General features: G+C 36.6%; 1 protein-coding gene across 13 annotated transcripts in view; it reads left to right on the plus strand.

Annotated features, from left to right (window-relative positions):
• FOXP2 (forkhead box P2) overlaps nt 1-23,058 on the plus strand; it is a 298,101-nt gene that overhangs the window by 174,833 nt on the left and 100,210 nt on the right. For all 13 annotated transcript variants that reach the window (XM_010004285.1, XM_010004284.1, XM_010004286.1 and 10 more), the window contains one exon: nt 4,199-4,288. In XM_010004285.1, coding sequence (XP_010002587.1) covers nt 4,199-4,288 — 90 coding nt within the window. The remainder of the gene's footprint in view (nt 1-4,198; nt 4,289-23,058) is intronic.

Below are 23,058 nucleotides of genomic sequence, written 5' to 3' on the forward strand. Positions count from 1 at the left end.
GCAGGAATGTTAAAGTATGCAATCATCTGAAAAAATAAAATAAAGATTTGGAGTTAGAAAAAGGAAAGAATCTGGCTGTCTTCTGGCAAGTTTTTTGGTTCAGGCTATCTGTAAAGTGTACACCTCTTGTCAGTATAAATAGGGAGTGCCTGTATAAACATTCTTGTTTCGCCTGTTCCACATAATAGTTTCTTGTATCATATTTCTTTTGACCTCGCTATCTGAAACCAATTACAGGAGATCCATTTGGGCTGCATCTATTTTCATAAGAAGCCCAGGCTGCAGTGTTTTTCTCAGAGATGAATATCAACATCAAATATGCTTCTGAGTGCCTTGTTATTTATGTTTCAGAGAGATTTTGTAGCCTTCAGCTCTCAAGAATGTGTCACGCTGTGCTGTTTATACATTGACGATATTAATGGGCGTAGATGTCATTTTTCATTTTAACGTCTCAAATGCAACAGGCTGATAGGTTAAACATTCCTGGTTTTAAAGGAAAGATATGAGTGACATCTGTTTCCTAAAAGTGTACATATGTTTACTTTTTAAAAACCAAAGTAATAAGTTTACCTTCTTTTAGTGGCTGCTTTCACTTTATTAACATGATAAAAGTTAAAGAATATTTTAAGGCATGCTTAAATTAAATACAAGGATTCAGAACATGAAATAAAAGCAAATTGTATCTCATAGTGTTATTGCCAACAAACTGCAAAATCTACTGCAATTTATCATCTTTAATAGGGTGAGTTATATGCAATTAATTTCATTTTTGTTCTGCTTAAGTTTTAGCTATGCCAAAGCTGCACAGTAAATATTAAGAAGTAGTGTTCCCAATAAATATTTTACTAGAAGACACAGTTCTGGAAGCCATATGCCCAAATTTCCTGCTTATACAGACATTACTTGAAGCATTATAATAATTTTCATTTGCATTATTAAAATAATTTCTAATATTCCGTTCTTTTTATTAGTTTTGTGTACATTGACTTATTTGCATAGTTTTACTAATTTAGATAACTTAATTAAAGAAAAGTGCCTACTAAATTTAAAACAAATGTTACTGGAAACTGGATACAATTTTGACTGCCTTAGAATCCATTCTTGCTGCTGTTCACTTGAGGTACGTGTCAACAGAAGTTTGATCTGCCAGATTTATATGTCTGTTAGTTTCTCTTCATTGAACTGTTTTTAAACCATGAGTTATTATCAAATTAGTTAACTGAAATTTATAAATGATACATGGAATGGGTGTATATTTGAACTGTACATGTAAAACTATGAATTTGGAAATACACATTCAAATTGTCAATTTGTTTTGCAAAGATTTAATAGCAGCAAATGAAGTAGTAGAACTGAATGTTTTATTGTCTCGTAATCTTCACTTATGAATAATGTCAGTAATAATCCTTTGAAATTAACAGTGTGTTTCTGGGAGTTTGTTTACTGAGTAGCAAAATCTAAAGTCAAGCAGCACACTGGGAGGAAAAAGTACCATATGACAACTGCTGTAAGAACAAAGGCTGAGAGTGATTTCTCCTTATGAGTTTTAAATCATCTCTGATCTCTTGAAATTGTTTTCTGTTCCTCTTCTATCTCCTGTGTTTACAATAATCTAAACTGCCACAATAAGATCACTGAGGTATTCAAGTAGTCATCATTTATAAGACATTCTGTATTAAAAGATGAGCCTTTACTCCTTTAAAGATATCCCAACCAGCACATATGAATCAAAAGAGTTTAAACAGTAGAGCCTTTTATGCAAACATACCCTGTTGTGCTGCCTTGCTTTTTCATAAAGTGTGACTGTTTTTTGTAGTTAACAGTAGGAAGTCATCTTTTTTTAGGCTGATGCCACAGGTGTATGCTTAAATCGAAGCTGCAACCTTCTCCGATTCTCTAATTTTCAAGTATTGCAAATGTGCAGCTTTAGCAGATGCTTGCTCATTTGTTTTATTGTACTGACGTGAGATGGCTTTGCTGCTAGGGAAGAAACTGAAACAACTTGGACTGTTCCAGTTATTTGTCAGCAGTACGTCAGCAGTACATTGTTACTGGACCTTTTCAAGATAAAGGTTGTACAGCTAGTTTTCTGTGACCCCCACAAGTAAAAAATAATTTTATTCAAGGTTTTCCATGTTTTATTTCACTCCATATTGCTTCTGTGGTTGTTGTAGCACTATCACCCCAATGGCAAAGCTGGTTTTGCTGTATAGTCTCCCATGAATCCAGGACTGCAATAGTTCTCTTGCTTCCATTCAAGTTTCCCTTTCAGAATGCTCCAAAGATTGGGAAGGATTCACCGTAGATCTTCTGTGCATGCATTTAATCCAAGTTTTGTGTTTAAACCACTGCAAGATGTTGGGACCAAATCCTGATCCCCAAAAAATCAACAGATACATATCTCTGATCTCAGAGCAGCATTGTCCTTTAGGATCTGCTCAAGAACTGTGAGTGCAGAAGAGATTATGCTGTTCACATAGGAAGCAGGGCATCCAGTGGTTCCTTGGTAACAAAATATTTCAAGTGCACTTTGAAATATGTTAACTTTTATTTATTTTTGGTGGAGAGAAGCTAGTTCTGTGTGTCTCGTTGCTTAGGTTCAGAGGAATGTATAGTCTTTGTAAAGCTGACCTGTAATTACTTGAGAATTTGATAAAACAATACGGGGATTGTTGTGAGAATGTCTCCAAATGTTAAAAGTCTGCTCTGCAAACTGTACCAGAGCCTTCTATGGGGAGACAAATCAATGTTGTTAGGAGATGGTGCTAGTGCATTCAGTTTGTTTACTTTGGTTTTCTATGTCTGCCTTCCTTCTCAGAAAACTTGCTCTGAGCCAGACTGTAGCAGCCCTTTCTCTGTCTTTTCATAATTGATCAGGGGATGACTGCCTTCCCTGAGGGTTAAGACGTGGCAACTTTTTCTGTTTGCTCAGCATCTCAATGCAGTAGTTCAAACATTGTTCACACCAGCTGGCAGTGTAATGCCATATGCACATCTTGTCAAAGCAACTGTTGTCATGGATACTAGAAACTATCTTAAAAACCAGCTCATTTGAGTCTAATCAAAATTGTACCTTTCTTTATCAGTTGAGAAGCTTTATTATTTTAGGGAACCTTGATCAAATGACATTTATTGCAGTATATTCCTTCCATAGTATATTTTAATCACACAGATAATAATAGTGTGATATATTTCAAAGCTGTAACTACTATTTACCAAACTGGTTTTTTTAAGGGGAGCTCGCATAGAGTTCTCCAGGTAGTTCAGTGGAAATGTTTTGAATCAGGGGTTTTTTTTCATTTCTTAATAAATACTGCGTTATAACACTTGACATTTTAAAAATAACTTAGCCTTCTTTGGGTAAGTGGAATGTTTATTTACATTTCCTATGTTTAACTGTATTTTGCTGAGTTGTGATGAAAACCTACAATAAATGAAAACAGTTTCTATTTTGATTGGGATACTGCAATCCCAGAGTCTGATCTGGTTGGTTGAGTAGTAATTTCTTTGTTCTCTGATTTTCCTGAGAGTGCAAATGAAAGCCACTCATATTTATTTGGCATTAAAACTGCACTTTATTTTGTCAAAGGAGAGGTTTCTCCTTGAATTGTAAGTACAAAAAGTCTTTTTAATCTTCAATGAATATCCTTATTAATTCACTTTCAAGATAATCTTATGTTGATTTGTCAAATTTAATTACAGCTTCCGGTAACACTTGAAGTCTACTTGCTTTTGCTTCAAAATTGTAATATGAAAATGCAAATTGAATGATAATTTGCAAGGGAGTGGGCATTTTAGTTGAACACTCAAAGACAAGTTCCTTGTGGAAATGAGTCTATTGATGCAGTTTATGATTTTTCCTCTTCAAGCACTTTAAACAAATTAACTTTATTTCCTGCAGGATTTCATGTGCATCCATAAATTCTAGTGAAGTCCTAGATATGTACTTCCAGATGATTTTTGAAATGTTTTAAATAATAAAAAAACAACCCTAAAGTTTGAAATCTAGGAAATAGAAATTTAATAGGAAGAGATTGCATTTGTTCAGTTGGACTTTTACCTAACCTTAGCAATGAGTAACTCATATCTTTCTAGGAACTGGTGAAAATAATTTACTTTTTTTTTTTTTTTTTTTTTTTTTTTTTTTGCTTAGAAGAAGAATTTTAGAAAAATGCCTTAATGTTTTTTTTTTTTTTAGGCACTCCAGGCAGCAAGGCAGCTGCTTTTACAGCAACAGACAAGTGGACTGAAATCTCCTAAGGGCAGTGATAAACAGAGACCACTGCAGGTTAGTAAAGTATCCTTGCTTTTGGGGCCCTAACTGTCAGGGAAGAGCACTCTACTTGCTCCCACATGAGGAGTGTGTGGATGCCTATGCTCTAATGCTGTGTATGTGCATGTTAATATTCAAGAGGTTACAGGCTGGCTTGCTGGTGACTTCTTGTTCACAGAGAATAAGAATTCACTATAAGTTACAAGAACCTTTTGTGGCTATAGATGCTTAAAAGGTCTAAGACTAAGTCTATGTTCAGTAGCTATGGTATAAAAATAATTCTTTATGGATGTTGCAAAAATGAATGTGACTCTTATATAAGAGTATGTGGGTTACATTGTAAAAATGGCTGTATTAAGACTAAGAGTAACAGTATCCAGGAAGAAAAAAGAAAAAAAAAAATAAAAAGAAAAAAAAAAGGCTAAATATCTCCTTGGTGCTATATCTAAGTGAGAAACAGAGAAGTGTTAAAAAACTATTAAAACAAACTGCATAAAATTATGAAAGTGCTGCTTCTGCCATTTTAGAAAAACATACGTCATAGAGTTTCACACTGGGATGCACTTGGGCTTCAGATTCTGTTCAAGTGAATAGGAGTCGTTGAATAATTATTTTAAATTCACTATTATTAAAACTGTATATAGCATTTTATTATTGAAAAAATGGTATCTAGAGTGTTTCTTTTAAGGTTTTAGTTCATTTATTGCTACTCCAGAGTTCCATATAAAATTGTATTCTGCTGACAGAACTGGTTCTCTCATTTTATATAGACCAAATACGAGTCTTTAACCGCTGAAACAGAGTCTGTTGCAGACAAGAGATGTACATGAGAGGTGCTTTTATTTTGTTCAGGAAATAAAAAAGTACAATTTCCACCATTCTCTTCCTCACATCTATTTTTCTGGGTAAGCCTTTTTCCTCTTGGGTCTTCCCTGGTTTTCTGATGGTGTTTTTATCTCATTTTCCTTTTTTGTCATGCATAACGGAGGACCCCAGGCACCAGAATTTATCTTTTTCTCCACCAGTGAAATACTGTGAAATTTGATCACTTGTGCAATTTTTTAATGTAATTCACATTGTCTCTTTTTCTTTGTGAAACTTTATGGATCAATGTTGGACATCAAACAGTTCCACATTCCACATCAGCTCTCTTCAAATACACTTTCAGAGTTGTATTTATTTGCTCAGAACCAAACAAGAACTTAGGGAAATGACTAAAGAAAATGAAAAGAGGAAAGAAAACGTCAAGTTGGCGTTCTGCCATGCTGTAGTTATATTCTGGTCTAGAGGCGTAGGAGTCTTGGGACCAACTCAACCAAAGAATAGTTATAAAGGCAGCAGCTTATGAGCTACATAGTTTTTTTAAAGTTTTAGAAGTGGAATTGGAGATCTTGAAGGGTTGAATCACAGAGTTGATTGATTTAATGAATACTGTGAAAGTAATTTGTTCTGCCAGCTCCTCATTCTGAAAGATAACATGGGTTGTCCTGGGAGTGTGCAAGGTCCATCTAGCCCAATGTCCTATCTCTAAACTGGCCAACACTAGATGCTAAGGGAAGTATACGAATCAGGCAAAAATAGTGATATTTTCCCAGTATATGTTTCTCAGTGAAGTGAGCTTTCTTTAATCCTCCAACTTGTGAGAAGGTCAGGAGCTACTTACTGAATTCTCTGTGCACATTTCTCCACCCATTTGTACACCTTCTTTTCAAGGCTAAAGAAATGTGAGGGTGAACCATTTGCATCAATGAAAGGAGAGGAAACCACGTATGGAGACAAAAAGAATCATACGCATAACCCAGAGGATGATGAGCTGAGAAGGAGTTTTGTGCTTTCCTACTGCCAAAGCACTAACCCAGGCCTAATGCCTCTTAAATGCCATGAGGTAGTGTGTTGTAGAGAAGTCCTGTATTACATGTTTGCCAGGAAGAGTCAGTGCCATATGAGTCACTCTTACAAGGCAGGAGGAAAAAAATAAAGCAAATAATTTTATTTTCAAAATGCTTCCTAAAGCCAACATGTTTCCATCTTTTTCTTCCATGATCAGAATGTACACAGTGTTGCTTATCAGACTTTTCTACTTCATCTGGTTCATTTTTAAATGAGAGGAAAATGAAATTTACTCCCAGACTTTGTTTTATGTATCGAATGCCATGTAAACTCAAGTATGAGCAAAAACTCCATTTTAATGTTCTTCTTTAGTAAAAAGGATGTATGAAGGTTTTGAAAATGAGTCCTTGGAGCTTTTCTATTTCTGTCATTTACTGTTACTACAGAGCTGTTCATTGTTCATTATGTAGTGGAAATTCACATTCTGAGTATTGTGATGCCTGTTTGACCAAATACTGTAATATTGGTCATAAAATTGTACAGTATTATTATTTTCTTATGCCAGATTTCTTGGTAACTTCAGCCAAAATCTCCTAGCAGTAGGAATTGCTAAACATATATAAGCAATGTGAGGTTTATAAGACAAAAATACTTGTGATTATGTTTATGCTTAAGGAAATAGAGTTCTCCAAATATTTTAAAATACTTATTATTGGTGTATTTCTAATTTCCTCTAATTTCAGAGTAGTTTACTAATCTGGCAACTGGAGATATGTTGGGACAGATTTATAAATCTAGTAAAAACCTAATAAAACTTTTAAAACCAGCTCACACATCTGCAGGCAAATGTGGGTGTTAGGTAAGCATTGCCATTGCATCCCTCGTGCTCCATATTTTGATGTAAACTATTCTATTGTTTAATGTGCCAAAGAAGGGGAAAAAATGTATGAATTTCAGTGTCCATCTTTTTGTATTTCATGGATATTTGGAGGAAAGTAGCATATGGTGTTTTTCTATATGTTCTCTCTGTTACTCCGTAATGCATCGAGTGTTTTAGCGACTCACAGCATCTACTAGCTAATCAGCAAGTCGAAAAGCTTGTTGAAGAAACCTTCAAATTTGTGTCTTCAACTTTGAAAAAACAGGGGTTTAGGTAAGTCTTGCAAGTTCTGCTGTGCTTTACAGAGGGCATAGTTTTAGAGAACCTCTAGAATTTTCCTAGAAGATTCTGAGTGTCTTTTATATCCTTCTCTTGAAAAAGCTTTTTAGATTTACCATTATCTATATGATCTGTGGTAAAGAGGATTGTTGTGTTGGCAAATGTTTTAATTCACTTTTTAATGCAAAAGGTACCCTTATCTAGTAGCTATATATTTTCAGGGAGAGGAGATATATATTTAGCTTGTGAGTTAGCAGAATACCTGCAAAGATTGCAGTTCTAGACAGACACTTATCTTGATCTACTATTAGTTTCTGATTTACATTTTTCTGGGTTTCAAGCTGCAGATGGCATAACCATTAACATGTCTTATGCAAAGAAGGAGAAAAACATGCCATCTGACATGCTGGAGTACCAATTCTAGTGATTTTACTTTCTTTATAGATATCCAAATAAACGTCTTTGAAACATGTTTATATATGCCATTCATTACACTGATGCACTAATTGAATGCCTCCAATCCATACATACAGTGATTAAAGAAATATTGCAGAATATCTGAGGAGGGTTCATTATGAGATTTGGAGATAATATTAACCTGCATATGATGAAATAATAGCATTCAATTCCTTACTGTGCATCCTGGAAAACATATTGTAGTAGGAAGCTGAAGATTTCTGTAGTACTGGGTTTTGTTGAACAGTATTTTTATTTTCTGGAGGATCTGTGGTAATCCATGGTGAAGGGAGCTGATTGCTTTCACAGATTTCACTCCCTATCGCACATTTCCACAGTAGACAAAACAAAGAAAATGTCACTTTGCGTGGTGGAACCTGTAGATCACTCTCCTATAGCAGAAAGTCACTGTACTTATGGCCACTGAAAAACCTGGTGGCATCTAGCCTTAGTTTTAAAACTGGCAGCTTGTTCTTGTTACATTTACAATCAGGAGTGGGATTTGCAGTTCTTCAGCTGTACAGAGCACAAGCATAACCCAGTTGCTGTCAATGTGCTGCTGTTGGTGGGTGTTTGTGTACAGGATTGCAATTACTTCCCTTCCAGGTAGGCAAATCTTGGTGCTTAGACTAATCTGTCCATGATACACATACTGTTTTAGGCTTCATAGCGTAGTGATTTGGACAGCTTGTTGTAATTTTGTTTGCTCTAAGAGCTAAGAAAAACCAAGCTATTTCTATTTCTAGCCCTTGTGATGTCTCTAATTGGTATTGAATGCACCCTCAGCAAATTTGCAGATGATACTAAGTTGGGAGGGAGTGCTGCCTCAGGGTAGTACAGCTCTATAGCAGGACCTGAACAAGCAGGATCAATGGACTGAGACCAATTGTATGAAGTTCAACACGGCCAAGTGGTGTGTCCTGCACTTGGGTAACAACAAACCCAAGCAGTGATAGAGTTATGGGAAAGTATGGCTGGAAAGCTGCTCAGAGGAAAAGGACCTGGGGATGTTGACTGACAGCATGCTGAATATGAGCCAAGAAAGCAAAAAAAGCATCCTAGCTTCTATCAGGAATAGCATGGCTAGCAGGACTAGGGAGGTGATTGTGCCCCTGTACTGCACCTCAAGTACTGTTTGCAGTTTTAGGCCCCTCACTACAAAAGCTGGGAATGTTTAGTTTGAAAAAGAGGAGGCTGAGGGGAGACCTCATCAACTACTTGAAAGGTCATTGCAGAGAGGTTGGTGCTGGTCTCTTCTCACAGGTAGTTAGTGACAGAACAGGAAGGAATGGCTTCAAGCTGCAACAGAGTAGGTTTAGACTGGACATCAGGAATTTATATTTTTTTTTCAGAAAGAGTGGTTAGACACTGGAATAGGCTGCCCAGGGAGGTGGTTGAGTCACCATCCCTGGATGTGTTTAAGGGTCATTTGGATTTGGTGTTGGTGGATATGGTTTAGGGGAGAACTTTGCAGAGTAGGGATGATGGTTGGAGTCAGTGATCCCAAGGGTCTTTTCCAACATGAATAGTTCTATGATTCTGTGATTCTAGTCTAAGAGAAACATTGAGGTGCTGGAGCATGTCCAGAGAAGGGCAATGAAGCTGGTGAAGGGTCTGGATTCACATGCCCTGTGAGGAGCACCTGAGGGAAGTGGGTTGTTTATTCTGGAGAAAAGAAGGCTGAGGGAAGACCTTATCACTCTCTACACCTACCCAAAAGGAGGTTGTAGCGAGTTGGGGGTTGGTCTCTTCTCTCAAGTACTAAAGGACAGAACAAGAGGAAATGGGCTCAAGTTGCACGAAGAGAAGTTTAGATTAGATATAAGGAAAAAGTTATTCACTGAAAGAGTAATTAAGCACTGGAACAGACTGCCCAGGGAGGCAGTTGAGTCTCCATCACTGGAGGTGTTTAAAATACATATAATATGCGGTGCTCTGGGACATGGTTTAAGCATTGGACTTGGTAGATTTAGGTTAAAGGTTGGTAGCATGAGGTTATGGTTGGACTCAATGATATTAAAGGTCTTTTCCAACCAACTAGATTATTTGATTCTGTAATGAAGTAGCTATTTTCACAATGTCAGTCTTGGAATTTTATCATTATTAGAATACATAGATAATTATCTTCAATCCAGTAAATTAATATATCTGCAATTAATTGGTTAGTTATTTTTTCTTTCAGGCTAGGAGATCTGTTGTCTCAAAATCAGTACTAATGCATTCTGTATTAAGATGGTATGTCAGGAAATCATGACTCCTGGAATCAAAGGGTTAAGCTTACTGTGTACCGAGACTGTTGTATAAATATCATGCTGTATGGAGTGTTGAGTTGTTAAGGTAAGCTTTGTTTATTTAGCATGAGGACTTCACTGAGGTATATAAATTTGGGAAAAGTAAGTATAGATTGAAGTTTAATTGTGTAATATTTATTACAATGTTGCATCGTATCAGAGGAACCACTTCGTTTTAGAAGACGTGCAAAATGCCAAAATTTAGCATGAAAATTTAGCATGAAAATATATTCATAGTCTCCTTTATCTTACTCTCCTTGCTTTACTTTCTCCTAGTTTGGTCATCTCCCTTTGGATCTTCATATGGGTCTGAATTTATAATTCATTTCACATAATAAATAAGCAAACATATCATTAATATTGTAACTTTTATTTACTTTTTGAACATTGATAAGGATCTGTTGAGACATATGAAATTGAGAATGTAAGGAAAAAGAAGCAAAATTCACTGCTTTTTAATTATATCCTCTGACTTAAGGCATACTAAATGCAACTGTGTATGTGTAATTTCCAGTTTGAAAACAGCAAAAAAATGTTATGGATGTAACTTGGAATTTTCTTTGCATTACATTCAACCAAAAATAGAAACAACTGGAGTAAAACTGCTTTTCCAAAAACCGCATGTCACGTTTCTATTTATCTAATACATACTGCTAAGCATAGGAAGCAGGAGCATTTGTACATGTTAGAAGGCACTGATTTAGAAAGATTCAAATGCGTAATATATAGTATAAGAGGAGAGTAGTGATAAACAGTCTTCTTCCCTCTCGAGTATAATTCCAGAGGAAATGTGTGGCCTACATATAAGCAAACATTGAGGCTTGGGGTAAATTAAATTTGGAAGATAGCTGATGGAAAATCATAGGTCCCATTTTCCCTTCTAAGTCTGTTAGGAGGAATTTGCATTTATCCTCTAAGGTGCAGAAATTTGCATCAGTGATACCCTCTCTGAAGACAAGGATATAACCACAAGAGATGGAGAGAAGGCAAGGAGTTATTTTTAGGTAAAGTGTGCAGGGAAGGAAGGGAGAAACAGCCATGTTCAAGCTTTTCAAGCATGGCGTAGAAAGCAGGAGTTCCATGTAAGGTAGAGGGATTAATACAGTAAAAAAAAAAAAAAAAGCTGGACATTTTTCATTGATTTGCAATGGAAGGAAGTGTCTGTGTAACAAACTTGCTGAGAAGTCCTTATTTACACAGATACAATCTGCTGCAAAGGCTTATGTCCTGTCTTTGACAACTCTTTAACTTGTGAAAACCCGTGTTTTTCATTGTGTGCCATTTTACTTTGAAATCTTTCTGGAGTGAATGTAATGTAAGATACTCCTTACTCTTGAAAACTTCAGCATTAAAAAATGTAGTTATAAAGAATATGACATGAGTTAGTATAGATTCCTTTTTAATTTAGAATAAATATGTGCCATCTTGAAGTGTATTTCTTATTTATATAGAAGATAGTTGTAATTTTTTGTTACATAAAATAACACTGCTAACCTTATGTATGATCTTTCTAATGTGGAAAAATGTTTACTACCAGCCTTCTAATGGAAGTTAACACATAATCACTTCATCTGTATGTAACTGAGAGGAAAAAAACCCAACAACTAGCTGGTGCAGAGATCACATCTTTTTCCTGAAAATATAATTGCAATATTATAACATATTTTAGAGGCAGAGGAAAGAAGTATTATGCAACTGCTGTTTACAGGTATTGAATATGTGAAATGCTAATGAGGATTGCTGTGTAATCAAGGATTTCAGGAGGTATTTTAATCTTAAACATATGTCTGTGCAGCAATCTGATGTGTCACTCCATTACTGTGACTACCGCTTGTCACCCACATTCCTAACATATCTTCTTTCCCAGTTTCTCTCTTGTTGATTCTGGTACTTCTAGAGTGTGGGTAGGAGAGGGGAGAGCACAAGCACCCCAGCTCTTCACCTTCAGAAAAGTTCTTTTCACAGCAGCTTTTACATAGCAGACCGGCAGTCCCATCTTTCCTGCTTGGTAGAATCTTCATCCTGTCTCATACCAAGAAATATTGCCATGTATGGGATCAAGGGACCTCTAGAGATCATCTACTTTCACCCCTCTGCTAAAGCAGGATTACCTAGAGCACATAACTCAGGACTGCTTCCAGGTGGGTTTTTAGTGTCTCCAGAGAAGACTCCATGACCTCTCTGGGCAGCCTGTTCCAGTCCTTTGTCACCCTCACAGTAAAGAAGCTTTTTGTCATGTTCAGATGGAACTTCCTGTGTTTCAGCTGGTGTCCATTGCCCCTTGTCCTTTCACTGGGCACTACTGGAAAGAGTCTGGCTCCATACTCCTTACATCCACCCTTTAGATACTTATAGAATGAGTATTTATAGGACGGATGGACTCATTTTCATATTCTGAACTATAGCAGTCTCCAAGCCCTTCAGAGAAGTTTTTGCTTTGTTTAAGCAGTTGGAAAGCTCTGTTCCCCTGCAAGCCTTCCTGGTGCACCCAATGTGCACATTCATGATTGCTCCTCTTCAGGCTGCGTGTGTAGTTCCTCTGTGTTGGTGGGAGATGTATGTTTCCTTAAGCCGCTTCTTCAGGCACTTGCAACAGGTCAGATCAGCCTGATTCTCTTACCAGCTGGCTCATTGCCCAGAAAAGCTTGTGTAGAGCTGAGAGGAAATGTGTCAATGGTTCCCCACTCAGTGTGCAGCTCTATTAAAGGATCTGCTCCCAGGCAGGGCCCTAATTACGCCAGTTTAGGATCACACCACTCAAGCAAGGCTCTCCTGATACTCTTGAATTTGAAAAACACATTAGTGTACATTGATTTAGAAATTACCAAGTAAAAGCAACCGAACAAAATATTCTGTGAACACTCTCAATGGGTGTCTCTCTTAAAATAATTTCTAGTTAAATTACTGTTGAGGAAAGTCTTTTTTTTTTGCAGAAGATTTTTTCATTTCATCAGGCAATTAAAAAATCAAGGAGATTTTCTATGAAAATCCGAAGTTCTGTGGCTAAATAATGAATCTTCAGTGAATGGTAGCAAACACCCCTTTCCATGTGAAAATCTAGTCTCCCTGCATAGCCATTCTAGACAATCCTTGTCCACATTACTTCCCATACTTCTTGGTTTGCAGATTAGTTTTACTTTGTGAATTGAATATTTGTCTTGAAATTCTCTAATCATTAGGCATTATTTTGTGGATTTTGTGTTAGTTATCCAATTGCCTTACTGAACAGGGGTTCTTTACTGGAGATGTGGGGAGCAGGCTAATCAGGAATGTATGCCAAAATTAATATAAATGTTAAATTTAGTTTACCTACACTTTGGCTGTAAACATGTAAAATTGAATTTGAAACTGTTAAAATTATTCACATGAACATGCATAAATGTTACACAGTGATGCTACAGAAAAAAATAGCACATGAACATGTGTGCTGCTGAAAAAGCAATCACACAGTGGAGTGGTAAAGCACATCAGCCTATCCTGTTGGGAAAGAGGGTTGTCCAACAATTGCCACTTTGATGTTCTAGGTTTTTTTATGCCTTTGTATGCTTCTAATATAATTTTCTTGAGACAGACAGATGAGGGTGTTATGAAATGGAATTAATGGTGAACATGTACTAAACACTACTTCAGTGCTTCACTACTTGATTATGTGGAGCTTTGAAAAGCAATTGTACAATAATAATATGTACAAAGGAATCTGTATGGTATGCCAACAACATCAATATGATTCAAGGATCTTACCAAGAACCTGAAGTACGAATTAAGAATGAGATTTTCCCCTAAGTGTTCACAATAAATCAATTTATTCAAGAAATATGCTTTTGGTCAGATAGAAAAAACAGTCTACACAGTGCTGAGGAAAACCAATACAGTAACCCAGCAAGTCAGAAAAAAATCAAAATCAAATTTGTGCTTGTAGATTTCCAAGTTGATGCAGCTGTAATTTAGTGCACAGATACCTATGGGCTTGATGCTTAAGAATAATGAAATCACCAATTCAAAGAAAAATATTTCCCCATACAAGATACAGTGTGGTATACACAAAGCAGTGTTTGTTACCATTTTAAGAACCGTTCAGAATACCGTGGAAAACCTCAGTTTTAGGGCATAGTCTCTGAAATGGAAATAATAATGCAAATTCAGAGGCAAATTCTGTTTGATGTTTGAATTTATAAAAAAAATATCCCTTGATTAGAAAAGTCTGAACCCATACTTGGGGAGAGGAAACAAAAAAAGCATAACTGCAAGCCTGGCATAACAAGAGGGGGAATGTATTTCACCCAATGAAAGAAAACAGGAGGATAGGGTTCACAAGAGGGCTGAGCTATTGTACAAGATAGACATCTTCCAAGAACGTAATTTAGAAAGTAAATTCTAATAAATTTTACAAAGTACAGCAAAGTTCGATGTAATGTATTTAAGAACTTAGAAAAATTTCTTCCTTAAGCTTATGTCCACCACTTAAAATGAAAAAGGGAGAAGCTCGGTATATTGGTTGCTGTAGGACTGTGAATGACCAGTGATGAGAAAAAAGAACATGAAATCCTAGATAAATTTTGAAAAAGATGTTTCCGGTAAAAATAGGAAAATGTTAATGCTATTTTTGAAAGGTATCTTTTAGACCTTATCTGAAATAGTGGAGATATGCAATCCATGTAATTTTTGGTGCCTTATTAGTATAATAGAAATGTGCTCAATATGAGTTCTGTTGAGAGATTCAGGGTTCTAGTATTGATGCCTTGGATTTCCATGGAGCAAAGGTATCTTACCATTCTGACAACAGCTGATAGCTTAGTACATTTTCCATATACCTACAATGATGTTTTGTAAATTCTTTGTACACTTTTATGATTGTCAAGTCCAAAGATGTTTCATTCAGACTAGGTGCAGAAAAGTTGTGATTGCCCTGTGCAGTTTGGGTCGAGAAGCAAATTTTAGGAAGGAAAAAACATACTTTCTACTTCTTAAGAACAGTTTTAAATATGGTAATATGTAACTGTAGTGCTGTGGGATTTTTTTGTTGTTACTGTTTGTTTGTTTGTTTGTTTGTTTTATTAAAAAAAAAAAGAAAAAAAAAAGGTAGGGAGTCACTGAAACCAAGGGCAAAATTATAGGGAAAAGTGTAGTGTGCTGATTTTTAATTAAGTGTGTTACAAGAGATTCATTCTAAAAGGATTGTAATGTCTTCTTAAAAATATACAATGTACATTAAATGCCGTAAAGGACATGACAGTTGATTACTTTTCAAAAGTCAGCTTTGATTTCTGTATATTTATGACCAGTTTCAAAAAGAGAAAACACTGAAGATTATGTAATAACTAGCATTTAGTAAAACACAGATGGCATCTTAAATTCACAGTATTTCATCTATTAAATTCACTTGCAATATATGACCATTTTTGATACTTTAAGTCCAACTTGTTAGATTACAACAAAAGGTAGCATTTTCTATGAGCATAGTCAAATTACCTGTAGACTTTTTCTGGATTTTTCAAGCTATTAGATACAAAAATGTATTGACTTCAGAATTATCAGTAAGACATAGAAGAAATACCACTGAATTAAGAAATATTGATATTTTAAATTGGAATATATTAGTTCTAAAATTGATCTGCTTTTCTCATCAATAAATACACTTAAGAGCCAGACTTCTTTCTTTTTTTCAACCCCATTTAAAATTTTTTTTCTTCAAAAAATACCCACTTTCATAATGTTTTACATTTTTTATAATATTGAGATTATTATCTCTCAGTATCTGAAAATGAAGTTAATTAGTCTAACAGCCCACTTATGAGGTCATCATTATTGCAGCCATTTTAGGGCCTGGCATACATTACAATCCAATAGGTCTCAGAGCCAACATTAAGAGAGGAGGCACTTTTCTGCACTGAGACATGTCACACTAATTTAGCATCTTGCAAAATAGTTTAGTCTAGGAAAATGTTTGTTTGGGCGAGGAATACTTGTCTGGAGTTTTTGAGTGAGTATTTAATCATCATAATTTGATTGGGTTGGTACAGTTTCTATTGTAACACTCCAGCCATGCCTCTACAAACAAATAGCTGTAGCTTTGTCCATGATTCTTTAGAATATTTGTAGCTAACAAACTTAAGAGCTGTTTTATCAGCCTTAATCTTTGTAATTAATATTGTCCTAAAATACATCCAGAGATAACCTTGTATCAACAGCTGTTAATGCTGATTTCCTAACCCTGTAGGGCTTTGCTAACCTTGTCAGGATAAACAGAAATAGTAAAACCTGCCAATTGTGTATAGTGCTTGGACTGTCAATATCAAATATTTATTGGATTTTATTTATTTTATTGCTTTAATTTTAATTATATTTTTTACTGTAAGTATAGAAGAAAGAGGTTACTAGAATTAGTTTTGGAAAGGCTTGCCAACAGTAATGGCATGATCATTTAATTATAGTGTAATGAAAACCCTCAAAAAAAGATTATATAATGCATTTATTATTTGTGGAATAACTTAGGTTTTTAAAGTGAAAAATCTAAATAATTTTAGCAGAATTGGACCCCTTCTTGTAATTAAGGTAGATTCTAATGTATCAAGAGACTTCGATGCACCACATCAGTTATACAGAAATTATTTCTCAATTAAATCTCTGAATGTCAAACAGTTTAGGAGGAACTCAAACAGAATCCTATTTCAGGGAAGGACCCTTGTTATTTCAGTCACTTTTTTCCCCCATGAAACTTTCAACAGAAATTCTGAAAAGTTTTTTAAAACCTTTGTTTTACGTGGCAGATAATTTTAAATTTCCCCCCCTTTTCTTTTTCCTTTGGAGAGTAAACATCACTAGCATAGAGTCTATTACGAAAATCGTAGCAGAAGTTGTTCTTTGTATTTTAGTTTTGGGAGAGGTAGTGTTGTGATTTTAATTTTATTACGTATCAACTTTGTAAGTGTTATTATTAATTTAAAGTTTGATTTACATAAGAAGAGTATATTTTTATAGAAGAAGAAGTGAGAAAGCATGCTTTCTCACTTAGAGAAGAAAACAATGAGGAAGTTGTTTTGACCAAGACTGTTCTAGGCACTTGGCTTGATTAGCAGTCCATCATCAAAACCTAATTATTTTTAAACTTAAAATGCATTAGATAACATCCTCAGTATTGATCTCATTGTTACAAAGAAACTTCTAATATTTTATTATTCTTACTATTGTAGTTGTGAAAACTTTGTGCTAGAAGATTTGGGTCTTCTTGTACTAGTAACTGTAAAAAACTTAATGTGAATCAGATTTCCAGAGAGCATACAGTGCATTCTGGCAACACTAACAGAGTACAAGAAGGGAGAAAGAACTGCAGAGACACAGAGTCATGCATCATTGACATACCCATTGAAGTGGGACTGAACAGCAGGCAGCAAGTTTATACTCATACATCTTTGAGTGTATTTCATGAGCAACTGTGTGAGTGCAAGGTATAGTTATACATTATTTCCACCTTTCACAGAATACCAAAATCCATTGGTTCAAGTTTTAAATAATATTGGTAAAGGAGAAGGAGATATGATCCATACAGATCCCAAGATATGTCTGCTCTTTTATTATTCCTCCAGCTCTTTTAGTCTATCTTTTGTCTTTTATGGCTGCAGAGTTGCCTTTTAGCTACAGTTACATGTGCTGAGGGTTCACAGGATCTGGTTGTTCCCTGGTAGTTTGAGGAGTAAAAGACATGAAATTAAGCTAAAAGGATGCAGGTGTTCAAGCAATATATAGCCAAGCTTTGAAACAAATCTGTGCTGCAAGATGTTATGAATGCTAAACATTTACATTGGCTCAAATATCAAGTGCACAAATTAATAGCAGAAAAGTCCATCCGTGCAAAATGCAAATTCCTCATTTCATAGTTTCTGAAGACCAAGATGCTGGAATATGGGGAGTGGCCTGGGAAATCATCACGACATCCGTATGCCACTATGCTCATTTACTGTTCTCTAGGCACTGAGTACTGATCACTGTTAAAGGCAGCTCAGTAGGCTAAATGGTCATTTGGTCTGATTCCTTGTGCCATTCTTCTCTCTTTTCAAGCAATGTCTAGAAAACAATTTATTTTCGTTCTGAAGACTCATTTTTGGCCATCCAGGTGAACTTTACTTTCCTTCAGGAAAAGTCTTGTTCCACCAGCAAACTTCAAAGTTTACAAAATATAGTCCGTTAGGCGTCTCACAAGTATTTTTAGTCATGCTTTGAAGAAGAATTAGGAACCTCTAAAAATACCTAACTTTTGTAGTCCAGCCTCTAAAGGAACACTGCTCTTTGTGACACAACACTGACATTAGGATGATGTAGTATGCATTTGAAAGCCATAATTGCTGTGCATTGTGATGGAAAGATTGGATTACTCTGATTAAGGTTAAGAAAAAATTTTGGGTGCGTCAGGCGATATTAAGCTACTCATCCACTGTCTAACACCCTAGAGTCAATCAGATGGTCGACATGTGTTGATCTGAAAGTGTTCCAAAAGAGAAAAGATGTACCTGAGTTGCATTGGAAGCAGCCATCTGGCTCTTCCATGAGTTTATAGCTGTGGTATTACTTTGACCATGCAGGCAATGAAGCCTAGATCTTTGTATCTAGGTTACACGTCTAGGACTGCAGCGTCTCTCCTGTTGCATTGGAGAAGGTTCTAAAAAGTGGAAAGCACTGAATTTGAAAGAAAGTGCAGTTGTGATCACTCAGTCTGATTTTGCTAAGAACATTAGAATTTCACTGGCACACTCCTGTTGTGTGTGTGTTTACTGCAGACATTTTTAACATACTTAACAGGAGGTGTATCTAGTGCAATAAGCTGTAAAATACCGAGATTCTATGCATCATTTATCTAGTCGTGAAAATTAAAAGCTCATTTTTCTAGGAAATGGAGTTAAAAAGACAAATCAAATAAGCAAACAAAATAAGCATTTTAGCCTCTGTAGGTGATCTCTGATGAATATAAATTGTCTAGCCCAAATTTTATTATTATTTTTTTTTAATAGGTTCATGTAAATTCAAAACAAACATGAAAACAGAACAAAACAAAAAGTTGATGGAAGGGTTACTGGGTTTATGTGACTCGGTGGCATATACAGATTGTGTGGTGTGATTTGTTCTGCAGCTGCATCAAATTAAATACAGGTGTAGATGGCAGATTATGCAAATGCTCATATTAATATAATTGTCAAATTGTTGTGTTTATAATTGTGCCTTTAAAGAGTAGACCATACTCTTGTTTTACATATAAATTAGCTTTATTCTTGAGAGCTACTATTGGATAATGAGCTTATAAATGAGAAATTTCTAGCATATGGTGAAAAAAAATCTGAAATGTTGTGTTTTCTTGTGTAGCCATTTATTTCTTATATATTGTATAAACATACAATAATCTGCTTTGTCTTCTTTAGAAAAAATATAGCTATGATGCAGTTTTGTAATCTATCTTCCAGGAACAGAATACCCAGTAGGACCAGAACCATGGACTTCCACAGGGCAAACTTTGGCCTCCTCAATCAACTCTTAAGGGAAATCCCATGGGACAGGGTGCTAGAAGATAAAGGGGCTCAAGATAGCTGGTCAGCATTCAAGGACCACTTCTTGCAAGCACAGGATCAGAGCGTCCCAATGGTTAGGAAATCTAGTAAGGGAGCTAGGAGACCAGCATGGTTAAAAAAGGAACTGCTGGGCAAACTTAAGTGGAAAAGGAAAATCTACAGGGAGGAATATAGGACTGTTGTCAGAGGATGTAGGGAAGCAATTAGGAAAGCTAAGGCCTCCTTGGAACTTAACCTTGCAAGTCAGGTTAAGGATAATAGAAAGGGCTTTTTCAAATACATAGCTAACAAAACTAACACTAGAGGCAATATTGGCCCACTGAGGAATGAGATGGGAGCCCTGGTGACAGAGGATATAAAGAAGGCAGAGGTGCTGAATGCCTTCTTTGCCTCTGTCTTTACTCCTGCAGGGTTTCCCCATGAGCCCCAGATTCATATAGCCCTAGAAGTAGTCAAAATAGATGAGGAGTTTGACATAGTAGATGAGGATTGGGTTAGGGATCAACTGAGTACCCTGGACATCCATAAATCGATGGGTCCGGATGGAATGCATCCAGGAGTGCTGAGGGAGCTGGCGGAGGTCATTGCTAGGCCACTCTCCATCATCTTCAGTAAGTCATGGGCAACAGCTGAGGTGCCTGAGGACTGGAGGATAGCAAATGTCACTCCAGTCTACAAGAAGGGCAAGAAGGAGGACCCGGGTAACTATAGACCGGTCAGCCTCACCTCCATCCCTGGAAAGGTGATGGAACAACTTGTTCTTGGCACTATCTCCAGGCACATCAAGGACATGGGGGTCATCAAGAGCAGTCAACATGGTTTTATCAAGGGTAAATCATGTTTGACTAACCTCATAGCCTTCTATGAGGAAATTACTAGGTGGATAGATGATGGTAGAGCGGTAGATGTGGTTTATCTTGATTTCAGTAAAGCATTTGACACCGTCTCCCACAGCATCCTTGTGGATAAGTTGATCAGGTATGGGTTTGGTGACCAGGAAGTGAGGTGGATTAGGAACTGGTTGAAAGGAAGGAGTCAGAGAGTTGTAGTCAATGGGGCAGAATCTGGTTGGAGGTGTGTGACTAGTGGAGTCCCACAGGGGTCGGTACTGGGACCGGTGTTGTTCAACATCTTCATCAACGACCTGGATGAGGGTATAGAATGTACCCTCAGCAAGTTTGCTGATGACACTAAGCTGGGAGGAGTGGCTGACACACCAGAAGGCTGTGCTGCCATTCAGAGAGACTTAGATAGGTTGGAGAGTTGGGCGGGGAGAAACATGATGAAATTCAACAAGGGGAAGTGCAGAGTTTTACATTTGGGGAAGAACAACACCATGTCCCAGTACAGGTTGGGGGCTGAACTGCTGGAGAGTAGTGTAGGTGAAAGAGACCTGGGGGTCCTGGTAGACAGGAGGATGACCATGAGCCAGCAATGTGCCCTTGTGGCCAAGAAGGCCAATGGCATCCTGGGGTGCATTAGAAAGGGTGTGGTTAGTAGGTCAAGAGAGGTTCTCCTCCCCCTCTATTCTGCATTGGTGAGGCCACATCTGGAGTATTGTGTCCAGTTCTGGGCCCCTCAGTTCAAAAAGGACAGGGAACTGCTCGAAAGAGTCCAGCGCAGAGCTACGAAGATGATTAGGGGAGTGGAACATCTCCCTTATGAGGAAAGGCTGAGGGAGCTGGGTCTCTTTAGCTTGGAGAAAAGGAGACTGAGGGGTGACCTCATCAATGTTTACAAATATGTAAGGGGTGAGTGTCAGGGGGATGGAGTTAGGCTTTTCTCAGTGATGACCAGTGATAGGACAAGGGGTAATGGGTGCAAATTGGAGCATAGGAGGTTCAAGGTGAATATCCAGAAAAATTTTTTTACTATAAGAGTGACAGAGCCCTGGAACAGGCTGCCCAGGGAGGTTGTGGAGTCTCCTTCACTGGAGACATTCAAAACCCACCTGGATGCATTCCTATGTGATGTACTCTAGGTGATCCTGCTCTGGCACGGGGGTTGGACTAGATGATCTTTCGAGGTCCCTTCCAACCCCTAGGATTCTATGATTCTGTGATTCTATGATTCTATGATCTTGTTTGACTAATGAATTAATATTTCTTCCATTTTTCTTTTTAAGTTTGTGTAACCCTTTGGTAGGACAACTTTTGATCTCCTTCAACCATTTACTCTGTATTTACAAACCTTTATAGAATTTATGCCTCATTTGCTTTAAATCTTCAAGAAGTACACATTGGAGGGAAAATGTGCTTGTTTAAAATGTATTTTTTACTTTCTAAAGACATACTCTAAAACAATCATAAAATGGGTATCTAAGTTAAATATATATCTTAAAAATTATTTACCTAACATTGCTGGTATGCATGGACTTATTAATGATTGGCTGAATTTTGTGATCTTTTTTGATCAGAGAATTTGGTATTAAAGAATGTCCAAAATTAAAAACTGAAGAGAGCTTTTTATTTTCTTAAATTCTAACAGTTATTATTAATATGGAGCTAGCTAACAAAAGTTGCCTGCGATAACAAAAAACATGGAGAACTGTGATTCTATGTTGTAGTGTCTTTTCAGACTTAAATCTTTTGCACAAGACCTTGATTAATAATAATTTAAAATCCATTAACAGAAAATACTAGATGCTAGGTTTTTTGTACATACATATGTATGCTCATACAGGCCAATTTTATGTATGCTGTTGATAAGGTTGGTTGGTTATTTGAAACTGAGCTTTATGCACTGTGTGGTATGCTTTGTGCTGGGAATCTCGGCCAAGCAGTTGAGAAAATCCCTGCTCCTAAGGAAGCAGAAGCTGAGGGCACCAGCTGCCAACAGCTGGCTACAGGGCAAACAAGATTAGAACAGGGTCTTTCTCCTTTCCTGCTTCCTGTGCCCATGGCACAGGTGGGTTTTACTGTTTATTTTCAGGAACAAAAAGAAAATCCTATTTTGCTTTTGGATGCATCCTAGGGGGGAGGGGGGAAAAAAAAGTAAAAACAATAGTTATTATGTTCAGTGTAGCACCCAATGGCATCAACTTCCTATTCTTTATCCTCAAAACTCAACTAGTAACTCCATGAGAAAACTTAAAATGTGTGAGCAAGAGATTTAAAGACAGCTATTAATTTATTAGAGTTATTTCTCTCTAAATCACCTTTCAAGAGGGAATGAAAAGGCAACAACTTCATTTTTAAATGTAGTTTCATCCTTTAGCAGATTATTTAAGATTGTATTGATTTCCATGGTGCTTATCTTAACTGGTAAGTGGTTTTTTTACAGCCTGTTAGCTACCTATAAAATCTTTCATTCAGGTATTAGCACACTCTTAATGGAGTGAAAACTATTGAAGAAAGAAAAGACTGGCAGAAACTTTATGATGTAAGCTGAAGATGATAAAGCTTTTCCTTAGGGTTAGAGTGAATGTATCATTTTACAGTGTAGCCATCAACCAGGTAAAACAGCAGTCACTTTCCCTAATCAGTCTGAATTGTG

This window comes from Chaetura pelagica, unplaced genomic scaffold, assembly GCF_000747805.2.
Source record: "Chaetura pelagica isolate M959 unplaced genomic scaffold, ChaPel_1.0 scaffold68, whole genome shotgun sequence".
Classification (NCBI taxonomy): domain Eukaryota; kingdom Metazoa; phylum Chordata; class Aves; order Apodiformes; family Apodidae; genus Chaetura; species Chaetura pelagica.